The sequence below is a fragment of the Arvicola amphibius genome, chromosome 7 (genome assembly GCF_903992535.2).
Source record: "Arvicola amphibius chromosome 7, mArvAmp1.2, whole genome shotgun sequence".
Lineage (NCBI taxonomy): Eukaryota > Metazoa > Chordata > Mammalia > Rodentia > Cricetidae > Arvicola > Arvicola amphibius.
Window position 1 is genome coordinate 6,370,034 of NC_052053.1, and position 15,538 is coordinate 6,385,571.

The 15,538-nt window shown below is 43.5% G+C and overlaps 1 protein-coding gene across 1 annotated transcript in view; it reads right to left on the reverse strand.

The window, feature by feature from the left end:
- Window positions 1-12,998, reverse strand: part of Ube2e3 (ubiquitin conjugating enzyme E2 E3) — a 66,271-nt gene extending 53,273 nt beyond the window's left edge. The window contains exons 1-3 of the mRNA XM_038337979.2: window positions 12,847-12,998; window positions 11,566-11,787; window positions 9,810-9,860 (exon numbers count right to left, since the gene is read on the reverse strand). Of these exons, the coding sequence (XP_038193907.1) occupies window positions 9,810-9,860; window positions 11,566-11,759 (245 nt within the window). The 5' untranslated portion in view covers window positions 11,760-11,787; window positions 12,847-12,998. The remainder of the gene's footprint in view (window positions 1-9,809; window positions 9,861-11,565; window positions 11,788-12,846) is intronic.
- Between the last annotated feature and the right edge of the window lie 2,540 nt (window positions 12,999-15,538).

A 15,538-nucleotide genomic window follows, 5' to 3' on the forward strand; every position in this document is an offset into this window, starting at 1 on the left:
CTTGCTCATCATGGCTTGTTCAGCCTGCTTTCTTGTAGCACCCAGGATCCCCAGCCCAGGATGACACCACCCACAATGCACTAGGCCCACCAATCACTAATTAAGAAAGGCCTTACAGCTGGATCTTATGGAGGCATTTTCTCAATTGAGGCTCCCTCCTTTTAGATAACTCTAGCTTGCACCAAGTAGACATAACACTAGCCAGCACAATTGGGGAAAAAGGAAAGAGGAGAGAGGTAGAATATTAGCTCAGTTTGTCTCTGATCAAGTCTCTTGACCTAACTTGCAAATTTAAAAATACACCAAGGAAATAAAAGATACTAAAATACTAATTACTAAATAGGAGTCTAAGAAGTAAAACACAGGGGGCTGGAGAGATGGCTCAGTGGTTAAGAGCACTGGCTGTTCTTCCCGAGGTCCTGAGTTCAATTCCCAGCAACCACATGGTGGCTCACAACCATCTGTAATGAGATCTGGCACCCTCTTCTAGCGTGCGGGCAAACATAGAGGCAGAATGTTGTATACATAATAAAAAAATCTTAAAAAAAAGAAGTAAAACACAGATCACAGTAAATTCAGCTTAGTTTCTCTAATAAGTTGCAAAACGCAAAGATATGGAGAAATCTTGATCTCAGAAGACATTGAATCAGGGGTTCTCAATCTTCCTAATGCTCTGACCCTATAATAGTTCCTCCTGTTGTGAACCAAACAATAAAACTATTTCACTGTTACTTCACAACTGTAATTTTGCTGTTATGAATCAGTGTAAGTATCTGATATGTAGGATATCTGATAAGTGACCCCTGAGAAAGGGTTGTTCAACACCCCCGCAGGGAGGAGAACCTTGAGAACCACCACACTAAAGTCTCATCAACCAATCTTGATCTACCTGATTTATTTGGATTCTGGCTCAAGTTAAGTCTGGGAGAAGCCAAGTCAGTCTCAGCACATTTGTAATTTTGAATGACTAAGGAGCTATGGCCTAGTAGTTGAGAGTAGTCTCTATCTTTTGGAAGGAGTACAACAATACCCAGTTTAAACGGGAGATGAGCCAGTGCTGAGATCTGCTTGTGTAACAGTCAAAGGAATGGAGCCTGCAGATGAAACAAGAGTCAGGGGAAAGCGACTACTGCGACCGGTTGAAAACTGGTCGAGAGTTTATTATGCTGGTCTGTTTGCTTCTGCATGTTTGATATTTTCCATAAAAAGATGATTGAAAAAAATTAAGAGGCTTCAGCAAGGAAAACTGATCATTTACAAAACAGATCAAGGTTCAAAGAAAAGAAAATGAATATAATTCAAACTAAGGTCTTTAATGGAAATGCTAATATTAAATATGAGAAAATTCAACAAAAACGTCTTCTAAATTTTTTCAAAGACATTATATAAATAAAATGAATAAAGCCTATCCCATAAATCACATGCATGCTTCAAATTGTGTTCGTAGTCCAAGTGGCAGATTTTGCCTCGTTGTGGTACTAGGCAAACAGCACAAGCGTGTATACCACAAATCCAACAAATAGCAAAATGCCCTAGCATGAAGCAAGAGTGAAACCATGAAGTCAGTGCCTTCCTGCGCCCTCTACATTTTACTGTCACTACTTCTGCAAACAGAAAACTACAAATGCATCAGAAGTCATAAAAAATATGCAAACACACACTTCTGAGATTCGTTCTCTTGGGAAGTCTGAATAGATGGGCTTCTCTACCTACTAAAGTTTCATGTGAAAAAAATGATACGTTTGTAAGAGACCTATAAGACTTTAAATAGAAAATCTATCTAGAAATAATCACCTTCAGAAGGGAAATAAATGGTGTTTATAAAAAGCGAGACATGGATGTAAAGGGGATCATCGTGATGACTCGTAAGTAAAGGAAAATAAAATAAAGAGGTAACAAAATTCATGCTTCCCTAGGCATTTCATTCAGTCCAGAAGATGGAGCAACACTCCCAGAAGCAATTTCAGAATAGATATGTCTTTATTTTTCCCCAGACAAACTGGATGTTTAACAGAACGACAAAGTATATTTGCTCTGGGACACTGAACGAGCAAAAAGAAAAGAAAAAAATGCAGGAAAACCTCTTGGTAAATGACATATAACTGGTCAAAATCCTTCCACATAGGCTGACTAAACCTACGACAGTGAGTCCTGCAATACTGTGATTCCTTCCAATTCTTTCCAAAGTTTTGTTATAAAAATCCATAAAACTAAAACAAATCTTATACACAGTATAAGGCAAACACAGGGCCAGCTCTTTCAAGTTTAGAAACACTAAGCAGAGCCACCACCAGTGACACTACTTGTAATCACAACTGAGCGCCACAGGTGTCACAAAGAAGCCAGAGCTGTTTACTTAGAGACCCTTACAAACTGCCAAGACGTTAGGAGGTAAGACCTCAAGGTTTGGAATGTAATTTTGAATCAGCTTCTAAAGAAACTACAAGGAACAGACTTGAGTGACGAAGCTTTGTACACCTGGCCTGTCACTTTGAGAACATTTTATCAATTTTGTTAAGAAAGAATAGCTCCTAGACACATACATACTGGGGGAAATCCCCATAAAATATCTGAGAACCATTTTTGTACAAAATCATGTTTAGTAGAAACAAGTTTAAGTAAACCATGACACTATTAAAAACAAAATTCTGAGGAATTTAATAAAAAGTCAGCATCCGTAAAAACCTGGATCCAGCAGCAGTATTACAAGATTTATATGCATGTTCAGGCTACTATCAGTTTTAAACTTCCCTCAAAACCTTCTGTGCCTGGTAGCTCACCCTAATAAAGCATACAAACTCTTAACTGCCAAGAGCTTTTTATCAAGTTCCAAACAATCCATAAAAATGAACTGCTTTCACAATAACCCAAAGAAAAATGTCAATTCATCATCTGTCCACAAGAAAGGCATCCACAGAAGACTACAAAGCAAAAACAAAAGTTTATTTTTTCCATTATAAACACATTCAACTCTACCTCTGTTCTCACAAGGAGAGAACAGAGAGATGACAACTTTAGGAATGCTTCCCAGCAGCAAAATCCTTCAGAATGACACACCCTTCCCAAAAAGGAGAAGGGTCAGCACCCCAAATTGAAAAAGGCAGCTTTCTTTCTTCCCCTTCACTTAAGCACTTGAACCTTACTTTGGACCAGATTCTAAAACCATACAGTACCAATATTTTGGATACTTCTGTAGAGGTGCAAAACAAAGGAATACGTTTATACTAAATACACACCCAACCTAGAAGCTCTGGACAGTTTTCATCAGGTTTTTCAAACAGTGTTGTTTGAAAAAGAAAAAAATTGCTTACTTTCAAACTACACAGAGATGTGCACCTGAATCTCTCATGCACATGTACCACAACTTCCAAATTTAACAACTCTTAGATTTAATTTTTAAACATAAACCAAGAGATATTCACCCACTTTTTATGATTTAAACAAAACCCTTTATTAATAAGTCACTGAGCTGAAAAGCCTCCAACAGTACCAGGCTGCTACTCAACTATTTCCTCTTTACTCTTAGAGTGAATCAGTCATACCCATCGAGATTATGTTTTTGTGGCAGAGAAATTGGTTTCTCATGGAATGCCCATGAACTCCCTCACAGCCCTCAGTCACCTTACAGTTAGTCACGGCTGTGAAATCAATTTGTGTCTTATTTCCAAACCAAAGCACTTAAATCTGGCACATGACAGCTTCAATTCTCTTGACTAGCTCTTGTTCCAAGTGGCAGAGTCGCAGGACAGAAGCAGAGATCTGAATTTGCATGGAAGAGCTTCACAGAGGTGTCCCTGAGCTGGCCGCACCGGATCTCTTCTGAATAGGAAATGCACCTTCATGTGCTGAGCCAGTAACTCTTCGAGGCTTCTTTGTAATCACAGCACAGCTAGCAGAATTTTGGTGTTTCTTTTCACAACCTAATTGTACTTAAATGCTTCCAAACAATACATATTTGAAAATGACTCATCTTGTGTGTGTGAAAGGACAGGTTTTCTGTGTAACTTTGTATACTAGAATAAATAGAAAAATTAAAGATAGTATTCTGAAAGCAAAGTGGGAAAATAATTGAATATATGCAAAACTTTAAAAGAAGGAGACAAATTTCACTTTAAGAGTAAAGAACTCTAAAATCAACAATCTAATTTCTTTCCTAGTAAACACTAGACACACACACACACACACACACACACACACACACACACACACACATAAAGCAGTGATCCAAAACTAACAACTGAGAAACTGGAATCTGCTACTAGGACCAGGTGAGAAGGAAGCAAGAGCCTGCAGAACCCTGAACTCCTGGAGGCTATGACTACCTCGGGGAGAGCAGAAGATGAACTGGCTGCATGTGCTGGGTCCCAAGAACTCTGAAAACCCAAAACTTTAGTAAGTTTGGCACAAAATTATTTGGTAGCAAAACGAAATTATGAGCTAATGTTAAATGAATTATATTTCTACTTATCCAACTTTGTGAATGCTCACAATGTCGCTAGTGTGAATATGGAGTGCTGTAGCAAGTATACACAACACAATGATCACATAAAACCTGAGAACGCATGCATCCTAAACACACCTGGACCCAAAGGTTTGAAATAAAGGAAACTGAAGCGATAGTATTGTAGCCGGGCCGGCTAGGATTTTAACAATGAAAATTAAAAGCAAATGAAGACCATGGCTTTCTTCATCGTGTGTAATTCTGTGAGATTAAAAATGAACTTTGATGATTCATCAATGGTATTTTTCCTGTTTTGCTTTAGTTTGTGGTACTAAGAATTAAAACTTAGGGCCCCACACATGCTAAGCAAGCACTCAACCCCTTATCTCCGGCTCTGCATACTTCTCCCTTACTATTCCTTAGAACACCAGAGATACAATCAGCTGGAAGCACACTGCACCAAAGGACTGTTAACAGTTACGAGACCTAAAAGGAACACTGCTGAAAGCATTTCTGAGTTCAAAAGTGTAATTTAGCAGGTACTCGTGGTACCAATTCCTGTGGCTTCATACATCATACTATAAGACACATATAAACTCTCACAGAGGACTGGCAAGCGATGGGGACTTGTTAGGACAGAAGCGCCAATGCATGTATTAAAGCTGATGTCAGCAGAAAAACAGTCAGAAGCAAACTATCCCCAGCTTAGGAGGCAGAGCACAGGATCAAGTGTCTATAGCATTCCTCCCAGCATTACTGATGCTCTGTTCTAAGAAAGTCTAGGGAGGTGGAGTACGGGGGGAATCTCTTATCTTTTACAGGGAATACAGCAGCATCTCTGACATCTACCCACCAAATATACCGCACTCCTTTTCCAACTCTCAAGAACAATGATGTCTCTGGCATTTGCAACTATCCCCCAAGATTAGCAACAGAGTGCTAGTACCAAACCTCTGATCACGCAGCAAAAGAAAAGCATTAAAAATTTAATACAGTCCATTCTCTAGTATCTATGCCTGTAGTAAAATGGCCAAACATATTTCTCTGTTGAAAGACAAGGGAAGAAAGACAGTAACTGTATCTATTCACTAAACCTGTACCTAGTTTCTATTTTTCTCACACATTTGTAAAAAGCAAAAGGTCAGGTTCTGCCTTCTCAACTGAACACCCAAGCAAATCTTTCTGATTTTCCTGTAGCAATGCACTGGTTATAGCGTCACACTCAGCAGATGAGAAAAAGGCACTAGCAAACAGTTGCATATAGAGAAGAACACAATTGGCAGCATACAACTATTCAAAAGCACTTACTGTTCTCCCACACCTTCTGACATTATTTGAACTGAGTGTTAACAGATCCTAATAAAACTGTAACCTTTGAGGGGTACTGTTTTCAGTTACTTCTCTGGGGGAAAAGACGTCTTTAGCTTTATAATAGTCTCAAATTATTCTCCTATGCTAATTTGTAAGCAAAAAGTAAGATTACTGTGAATATCAATTTCTTCTTATAATCAAGTAAAAATGACAACTTAGGATTATATTAGAATTATTACAACTGAAGTAATTATCATGACAAACATATATGATCTTTAATGTTTTCTCCAATCCAAAATAGTTATTTTCCTGGAATTCCAGGCTAATTAGAACTGAAAAAGTAGACGGATATAAATATAGCATAACTTGCTAACAGTGACATTCTACTAAGTAGCAGAGCAAGGGTCCAGACAGTCTTATTTCTATAGTAGGACTTTCCAAACCTAACAAACTAATCTTCAAATCTTGTTACATTCAACGTTCTGACTCCACATCTCTGGCAGAGGATGGAAGAGGGTGAAGGGAGCATGGAGCAACGTTCTGCACTTCCCACAATTCCACCTGTGGGACACGGGCGACAGGCCACCCACCAGTAGCCAGGGTCTGTCTACCAAGAAAATACCAGACTGAGACTCTGAACAAGGGAGAGGTTACCAGCTTGTCATTTAAAACTCAGGCTTCCAGTTTTACATTCTTCAGGGGTAACCTGCAAAACTTTGTAAGCACCTGATCTTGGGTTTTATCTGAAAAAATTACAAGCTTAAAACTCTAATACCTACCCCAATTAAGGCATTTCCCATATCCAAAAGCTATCTCCCAATACCTTAAATGTCTGCATCATAATGCTACCTTTCTACAAGCAGCGCCTGGAAGATGAGGTCCACCCCTTCAGCACATCATTCCAGGGTCATGTCAACAGGTTTCTCTAAAAGCAGAGCAATGCCCATACAATTTTCTTCCAACTTTACTAGCATTATCAAGTATTTATAGCCTAATCTGAGACCTGGATGGCAAGGCTATAAATTTGAACAAAAAATAATTGCATCTGTGACGGCTAATCTTCATGAGCAAGCTGCTGGGTTTGAACTCACCCAGGAGATGCCCCTCGGGGCATGTCTGTGAGGGTCTTTGGTCTTTCCAAAGACTTAACTGAGAACGGAGCCCTATCCTGCCTGTGAGCAGCCACACCTCATAATTCCAGAGCTGAAATACTGTCCGTCACTAGAAATAACATCTTTATCAACGTTCTTAGTACCAGGGAAAAAAATTACCAAACTGCAATGAAGCTTACTTAAGGGCACACAATTCAACAACTAATTTGATACCTGAGCACTCTGGATTAGACCTAACTTAATGCTAATTAAAAGAAGATATTTAAGAAAATCCTTCCTAATCTGAGTAATTTGGCTTTTTTTCTAAACTTTCCTGGATTTCATTCAACTTTTTTTCTGAGATACACAGATACATTTCTACCCCAAGAAAGAATTAAATCTGTCACATCCTTTGACAAGCTTGCTGAAAGAAAGAAAAAAAGAGATTAAAAAAGAAGAAAGAAAAAGGAAAAGAAAGAAAGAAAGAAGGAAAGAAAGAAAGAAAGAAATCACACCCAAAGAAAGAAAGAAAGAAAGAAAGAAAGAAAGAAATCACACCCAAAACCATAATAGTATTCTGATTAAATAACTATACACAAAAAGCCAAATGTATTAGGTTTCTTTTTACATTGCAGACAATATAAACCCACAGATCTTAAATGTACTTATGAATATGTAATTTCATTTGTCAAGGTAGCCTAAACAAAGGTTAAGTTTAAAGCATACAATCTCCACAGGCTTACAATGAACATTTATTTAAACGCCTACAAATTTAAAGAACACTATGATGTTCTTTCCTAGATCTGATAAGAAGGCAAAAAGATACAATACAAATTTAGGCTTCTCTGTCAAAATTCTACACTTCCTGCACTAAACACTCAATCTACAAAGTTCCTACCCTGGGTAAGGAGTAGACTTTCCACACAAAACTAGACATGCCCATGTATCTGGTCTTTTTACACGTAAGACATACAAGAAAAAAGCCTAACTCAAATGCCCTGAAACCATTTCCAATGCCCACTTGTCTAACTACTTATGCAGCTTCAAAGACATGCAGATCCTAAAGGAGTAGAGAACTGAGAGACATCATCAAGTGCAGCAAAGGACAGCAGACACAGACAGCTGTGCATATGCATGCCAAGTCTCACCAGTCCACTCGTTTAGTGGCCGAATGCTAAGCACTGTCTTACAGAATAGTATACAAAAGGGAAAATCCAGAACAAACAAAGCTCTCTACCCCACACAAATTGTCTACTTCCTCTAAGACAGTCCTCAGTGACCTTGTGGAAGCATCCCTGGGTTTTCTATGAAAGCTGGGTCCTTCACCACCTCAGAGTGCTCTGAGGGCAATCGACACACGGGGCTACCATGTTCTGTAGGTTTATTCTGGTCCCCCCGATTGTGCTATTTGCAGAAAAGCCAGCCACCTTTTAAAATGTTTGATCTTACATGAACTTTTAAATATCTGAGAGTTTTGTACTAATCTTTACATCTCTCATAACAGGAAAAATAATTACGCATATTGCAAATTAAATGTTTCTTTCAGATAGTAAACTTAACTTGACCTTTCATAAGTGAACACAGATTTGACACACCATTTGGGAGGCTGGACTTCAATTTACTTATTTTCAAAGCAGCAAAAATATAACATTACTCACTCAAATTAGTTGTAAATTTTCTAGTAACTAGAATAAATGGAACATTTATTAAACATAATCACAATATTATCACTTCAACATAAGAGCAAAATTTTATGCTCTGCTAAGCTTTTAAAATTCAGTGCATATGCCACACTTTTAGCATGTCATTTTAAAATCCAGTGCACCGGTCACACTTTCAGCACGTCATTGTAAACTTGCCACAAGTAAAGCTGGGAGTGGCCAGGGCTACTGTAGTGGATAGCAAGCCTCCTAAGTTAATACTGCGGTTGGACATACCACTTTCAATCAGCAAAACTTAATTCATTGAAAAATTCAGAATGAGGTCACTTTATCAACAGATCTAATTAGTGTCCAGTTAGAGGTCAGTGACATTTGCATCCACAGCTGATTCCAGAAATGTGTCCGATCAACACAAGCAATCACAGAATTTGTAGCAGAAACAGATTAAACACTAAAGCATTTTCCTACCCAACTATAACATCACCTCAACTGTACCAAACATACTCAATCATAAGCACCTATCCCTATGCAAACTATTTAAATTGATCTGAAAATGATAATTTTATAAGCCACATAATTACTGTTCAAAAACAGAAGTATAGTATATAAGGTGAAATAAAAAAACTGACAGAGATTTTTGTCACTGGCTACTTTCGATGCATCTTAACATTATTAATCACAACCTTAAATTATTCTACCTACTTTCCAGACAAATTCTTTTCACGATTACAATTTACTTTCTGCTTACTAAGAATTTTCAAGTAATTAGGACAATTGCTTACAATATAAATAATTCCAACAATGCACCCTCCAGAAAGCAACAACTGAAACTGTTAGTTTAGCACACAAACTCTGTCCTGAAGGCAAGTGACCCATAGATGAAACAGAAGCGACTACACTCTTGTTTACTGCACTTACATTTTCTAACACTGCATTCAGCAGTTTCTAAATCTGGAAGGTCAGTTCAGATTGCACACAAACAGCTCTTTAGAGCTGAAATTTTTAGAAATCACCGAAGTATAGCTCTGCACAGAAACGCAAGCAAAATCAGCGCCAGTCACGCCAATTTCAGACGCCAAAACCCTGTGCTTATAAGTTCACAATGTATACATTTTAAAGAGTATCTTTTCTCCCATTTTTATTTATTTAAGCTAGATAATTTTACTTTAGTGCACTCCAAAAAAAAAAAAAAAAAGAAAACAAATGAAGTCAGTTTTTTAGGCTGCACATATATCCAGGCAAGATCATTACATTAATTTCTCAATGTTTTTCCACAACTCGAAATGCAAACAGAATGTTTCTTACCTGCAGTTGGGAGGAGGATCAAGAGTGATTTCAGCTAGCTCCTTCTGAATTCTGCAGTGAAATGAGAACAAACAAAAAGGATCTGAGGCAGTCTACAGAATAACCGGGGAATTACACTGCCCTCTACCACCACGCAGTTAAATGCAAGGCTGGCTTTGCCTTCAGTAATGCTAACATGGCTGCTTCCTCTTTGTTCTCAGAGGCATAGCCCAAATCCCTCAGCAGAAACTTTGCAGCTCTTTTTCTCACGTGCTACCGTAAATAAGTGTGTCATCTCCACCTGTCTGGAGAACTAGTCCTTTCTGACCACTAAGTGAAGGATACGGAATCTAATAAAAAACACGCTTTACCAAAGAAATTCTCTGTTCAAGCTTATATGCAAATGAGACAAAAAGGGAGGAGGGAAAACACCAGAGAATTTGACAATGATTTCAAGTCACATTTCACTGAGCTAAAAATTAACAGGCTGCTACAAGAGCCCAGTAACAGTTTCTGGAAATAAAATTTTATCTGTCAGAAAAGTTTAAAATTTCTAACTATCTTTGCCAAATGAAAAATTTCAAACTGGCACTCCCATTAACTCGACTATCGTCCCTGATTTTTAGACATACCTTTAAAAGTTCTATAAATTTTCAGCAGGAAAGAAGATAAATATACAAACTCAAGCTACAGACAAAAGGCAACTCTGACATTCTTCGAAACTAGGATGTTTTCAAAACTTGAGACATGTTTAACACGCTCCTCCAAGATGACAACTGGGTACTTTAGATTATTTCAAAGACTGTTGCTGCTGGTCAGTAAAATATTCTAAAGCTGTCAGCATTTGATTAGTGGTCAAAATCCACACAGAGTGTTTGAAACACGATAAGAATGTAACATTTGATCAGTCTTTACATTTTTCTTCCTTCATTTATGGCCAACAACAACAAAAAATCAGCAGAACACCTGTCCTGCGTAACGCTGTGAGCACGTTTCACTTGAATTGCTCGTGTCTCCAGATATCCCAACACTACTACTACTCAGTCCCACTGGCACAACTGCCTGTCATCCCAGAATATAAAAGTCAACAGAACACAACTGATCTTTAGCTTGGACTCAGTCATGTTTCCCCTGCAGCTGAGTTAACCCGTCAAACATATCCACAAGTCTATGACTCAAGAGGAAGACCACAATGACATTTTCAGCCACCGAAAGACATCTAAAACTGTCACTGGCTACTTTTAAGTTTCATGTGTCCTCACAAGAAGGGGAGGGTATAACAATAATTAGCACAGTTGCACCTGTGCAGTGAGATTTAAAGTCTTGTTCGTCCAAACTGTGGGCCAATTTAAAGCACACCTAGGACCTGCTTTCCAATAAAGCCACGCCTGGGATTTACCAATTCTCCAGTAAATATTATCATATCTGACCACTCGATTTATGGCGAGAGGCACTGATCTCTAGCACTGCAGGTCTCACTGAAGCGTGCCTCACAGAGGGAAACCTCTCCAATGCACCATCTAATCTGAGTTCACCAAATTTCCCTGGCCAACTCCTTCATCTGTCAGAACCAGCCTCAGCTCTGCTGGAGACGAGTCAACAGGGGTAGGGAGGCGGCTTCTATGCCACATGCAGAATGACAGCTCCTTCAAGTTCAACCACATGGGATGGAGAAGTATTTCCAAAAGATGGCCACTGCTGTTAACCCAACAAAGCCAGAGGTGGGACAGAAGGCGACCTGCCTAGACGTGAGCCCTGCCCTGCAGGCAGATGTTACCTCTTAGCACTCGTGGATAACTTAGCAGTCGTTTTGCTGGAGAGTTTGGTGTTTTTCTTCTGCTGGGTAGCAGAAGGCTTCCTCTCTTCCTGTTCCTCGGGCTCTGGAGCTGCAGGGTCCCGCTGGTCGGCATCGGAACTGCCACTGCTGGTGCTGGGGCTCTCATCGTCAGACCTCTGCCTATCACTGGACATCTTGGTGAAGTGATCTCTGGGAAAACTTCTACAGAGAGAAGGGACCGTGGAGAAAGGTTAAAAATCTTCCAGATAAAAATAACCCAGCAGCATGCTCCTCTTTTTGGAAGCCCCTAGGAAAGTCTTCTATGGAAAGAGATTCGAAAGTCCCCATCCTCAAGGTACAGCAAGGTTACAGAGGCTGATGTGTCTGCTGAGGCAGGCGTGGAAGGATTTACCAAACTCAAGTTAGAAAACCCACTCACATTTTCCCCCATCCCTCAGACAATCTATCAATTGTCTACTTTCTCAGAAGGCACGAAACAGATTTGCCAGGGAACTTGGGCAACGGGCATTAATAACATATGACAACTGTAAATAACAGATCTCGCTGAGAATGTTCAGAAGTCACTAATATCGTCTAAATATTTACAGGCTGACACCGGTCTGAGCTCCCAAATCCTCCTTCCCAGAGGGAAACATACCCTGTTAGTCGCCCATATGCTTATTTACGGTGGCGGGTCCTCCCGTGCGCACCGAAAGCCTTTGAACACACCACTCAAATTAAAAAAAAAAAAAAAATTCAACTGGCAGCCGCCCCAACGCCGTCCCCACGGCCAGCGGCGAGGATTCACCCGGCCAAGCCGGAGCTGCCACTCGGGGAAGGGCAGGATCCGAACTGCACCTTCTGCAAAGCTCCCGGTGCCACCGACGTCCCCCGCTCAATTCCTCCCTCACCGACCGACATTTTGTTGGGGGGGGGGGGAGTACAGAAGAAAAAAAAAATCCGCAAAGCGGCCAAAAGCCCGAGGGCAAAACAAACAAACAAACAAAAGCCCTCCCCCACCCGCCACCCCCAGAAGTGCAACAAATTGGCGCGGCCCGCCCCGGGGCGAGCGCCGGGCCACGCAGCTCCGCGGTCCTTTGTGGGGAGGGCCGCGCAGGGGACCGCGCCACTGCGCCCGCCCGCTCGCCCGCCGGGGGATGCGGGACCCGCCGCCCCGCGCCGCCGCCGCCGCCGCCTGACGAGCGCTGCGCCCGGCGCGAACAAAGCTGCCGCCCCCGCCCCCGCCGCCCCCCACGCGGGCCCCGGCCCCGCCGCCTTTACCTCGGCCGCCCGCCCGGCCCGCTCGTGCGCCGCTACGCTGTGGGGGAGGGAGAGCGCCGTGGAGCCTTCCTTGAGGAAATGGAGGCAGCTGAGGAGGGGGGGGGAGAGAACCGAGGGGGGGGGGAGCGGGGAAAAAAAAAAGCCGCCGCCGCCGCCGAGGCTCCGGCCCGGGAGTGTGGAACATCGAAAGTCGCAGGCGGCCGTGCAGTGCCGCGCTGCGGCCGGAGGGTGGCGCCGCCCCGCGCTCCGGGAGCCACGGTGGGGTGGGCGCTCCGCCGGCCGAGGCAGAGACGCGGGAGGCCCCCGCGCGCTCAGCCGCCCGCCCGCCCGCCCCGGCTGGGCTCCTCCCGGCCGGCCGCGCAGTCAGCAAGTTCCGAAGAGAGCGAGCGAGCGCGCGAGCCGGCGAGCGCGTGCGCGCGCGGGGAGGGAGGGGGAGGGGCGGCGACGCGCGTGCTCGCCGGCTCGCCTGCCCGAGGGAGAAGGGGGGTGCGGGGAGCGAGCTGCTCCTGCGCGCCCCCGCGCGCGCGCCCCCGCCGCGCCTTCTTCCCACCGAGGGCGGGGTTGGTTGGGGAGGGGGGGCAGATGCGCACGCGTCCGCCCGCCTGCCTGCCCGCGCGCGGCCGGGACAAAGAGCGCGGCGGGGACCGGCGGGCTGGCCCCTGCGCCCTTGGCCGCCGATCCCGGACTGCGGGGGGGTGGGGAGGAGGCCGGGGCGCGGTCTCGCGGGGCCGCGGTGGCTTCCGGCCTGGGCCCGCCTCCCGGGCAACGCTGTCCATCGGACTACCCGCCCCTGAGTCTCGGGAACCCGGGGTGGCCAGGGGGATCCCGTACCTGAGCCAGGGCTCTGGCGCGTGCCCGGGGCTTCCCCGGTGCCCCGGGAGGCACGAAATGAATGGTGTTATTGGGGAGGCCAAGCACGCAGGCCAAGGAAAAGCTCCTGCCGGCCCCTCTGTTAGCTGAAGGAAGTAGCAAGGTGCAGAAGCCCAGGGCTCTCAAGGAAGTGGAGAGGATTTGGCGACCAGGGGACCAACCTCAGCTCATCCCTGGCTCCCATCCTGCAGTGTCGCTGCCAAAGGGGACTGCCCTCTGGACGCTTGGAAAACTTAGAAATCCCAAACTCTTTTTTAAATGTCCCGCTCAAGATGTACAAAGTGGATGAGGGAGTTGGGGGTGCGGGGTGCTGACATTTGTGGCAGCAGGCTCTGCCTTGCACAAGAGACACCAGTTCTGGACAGAGAAGCCCTGGGTGGAACTGTGGCAAGGTCCTCATAAAAAGTTTTAGATAGGGATCATGAAGGTTGCATTACTCTTGCGTTTCCTTCTGCACACACAGTCTAAAGTGGACGCCAGTTTTGCCCCAGGCACAAAACAGACAGAAGTACAAAAACTTCCTGTTTGCAGCTCCTGAGAACGTGTTCCAGTGATGGAACCTCAAAGGAATTCGTGCATTCCTCTCCCACAAGTGTCCAGGGGCAGGGGTGCCTGGAGAATGAGTTCGCAGAGGAAGCAAGAATGACAGCAGAGAGAGTCAGGGCTCGAGAAAGAAAAAAACTGTGAGCCAACACACTCTTTTTCCTCCATATAGAGAAGTTTGGGTAAAAGAGCTACTCAAAACTATGAGTCGCATGTGTGACTTTCAAAGACACACACTGGGCGAGCTTACACAAAGGACTATATGGTGGTGTATGCTAGACACACACTTCTTTCACAGTCTGTTTCCAAAGCCAAGTCTCCTCGCCTCCTGCCAGGAGTTCCATGACCAGAAGAGGACCCCATTACTGAAGTTCACCTGGATGGGAAGAAAGAAGGATATCCCAGTGAGGAGGAAAAAGTCCTGTCTCCAGAGGGATTGTGATCTGCCTGTGGATCAACATACCACCACTCTGATTTGACTGACGGTGTACAGGTAGGCAGGGTCTGAATTCGCAGACTCCCAACTTTACATTATATGACACACTACAGCCAGTGCCAGCCAGTTTAGAGTTTGGGCATGGTTAGGACACACCATTAGTTGTGTGTAAAGGTAACTTTCTGAGGGAAATTCAATACCCTAGAAATAGCCCGAAGTCGGCATTGTGGCAATGGCTTGGAAGCAAGAGAATTTACATTGGACTGAGCCTGGAGGGATCGGTAGGCCTGAGTATACAGGTGAAAATACAATAAAGAAAATGTTCTTGCCAAAACATCTGAAAGCTGGTTGGGGATATGCAGCGTGATAATGGAGTACCTGCCCACATGCTCGAGGGTCTGGATTTGATCCCTAGCACCGGCCAAAAGAAAAAAAAAATAGACCTTGGATCAAAACAATAGTCATGGATCAAATAATACTTCCCAAGTTGTTAAACCAGCTGAAGCCAGTGAGAGGATCTGTAAGTTTAGAGAGAGAGGTTCCTGCCAACACAGCACTAAAGACTCAGCTCTCTCTCTTCACTTGACTCACAGGGCTGCTCTGGTGCCTTTTCTAGCTGCCCTTCACAGTGTCATGTGTCACCGCCTCGACCCAGTAGCTGCTCTTCAGTTAGGAACTGTTTGGGCATGAAATCCTTCCTCACAAGACACCCAGCTTTGCGCTAGATTTTCTTCTGTTTGTTTTTTGCAATATCTGTGTTTGAAATTGGGGAAAGTGATGAATAGCCACTTCAGGCAGTATATAAATCTAATCTCATGCAAATCATCCCCTACAAGTACAGTA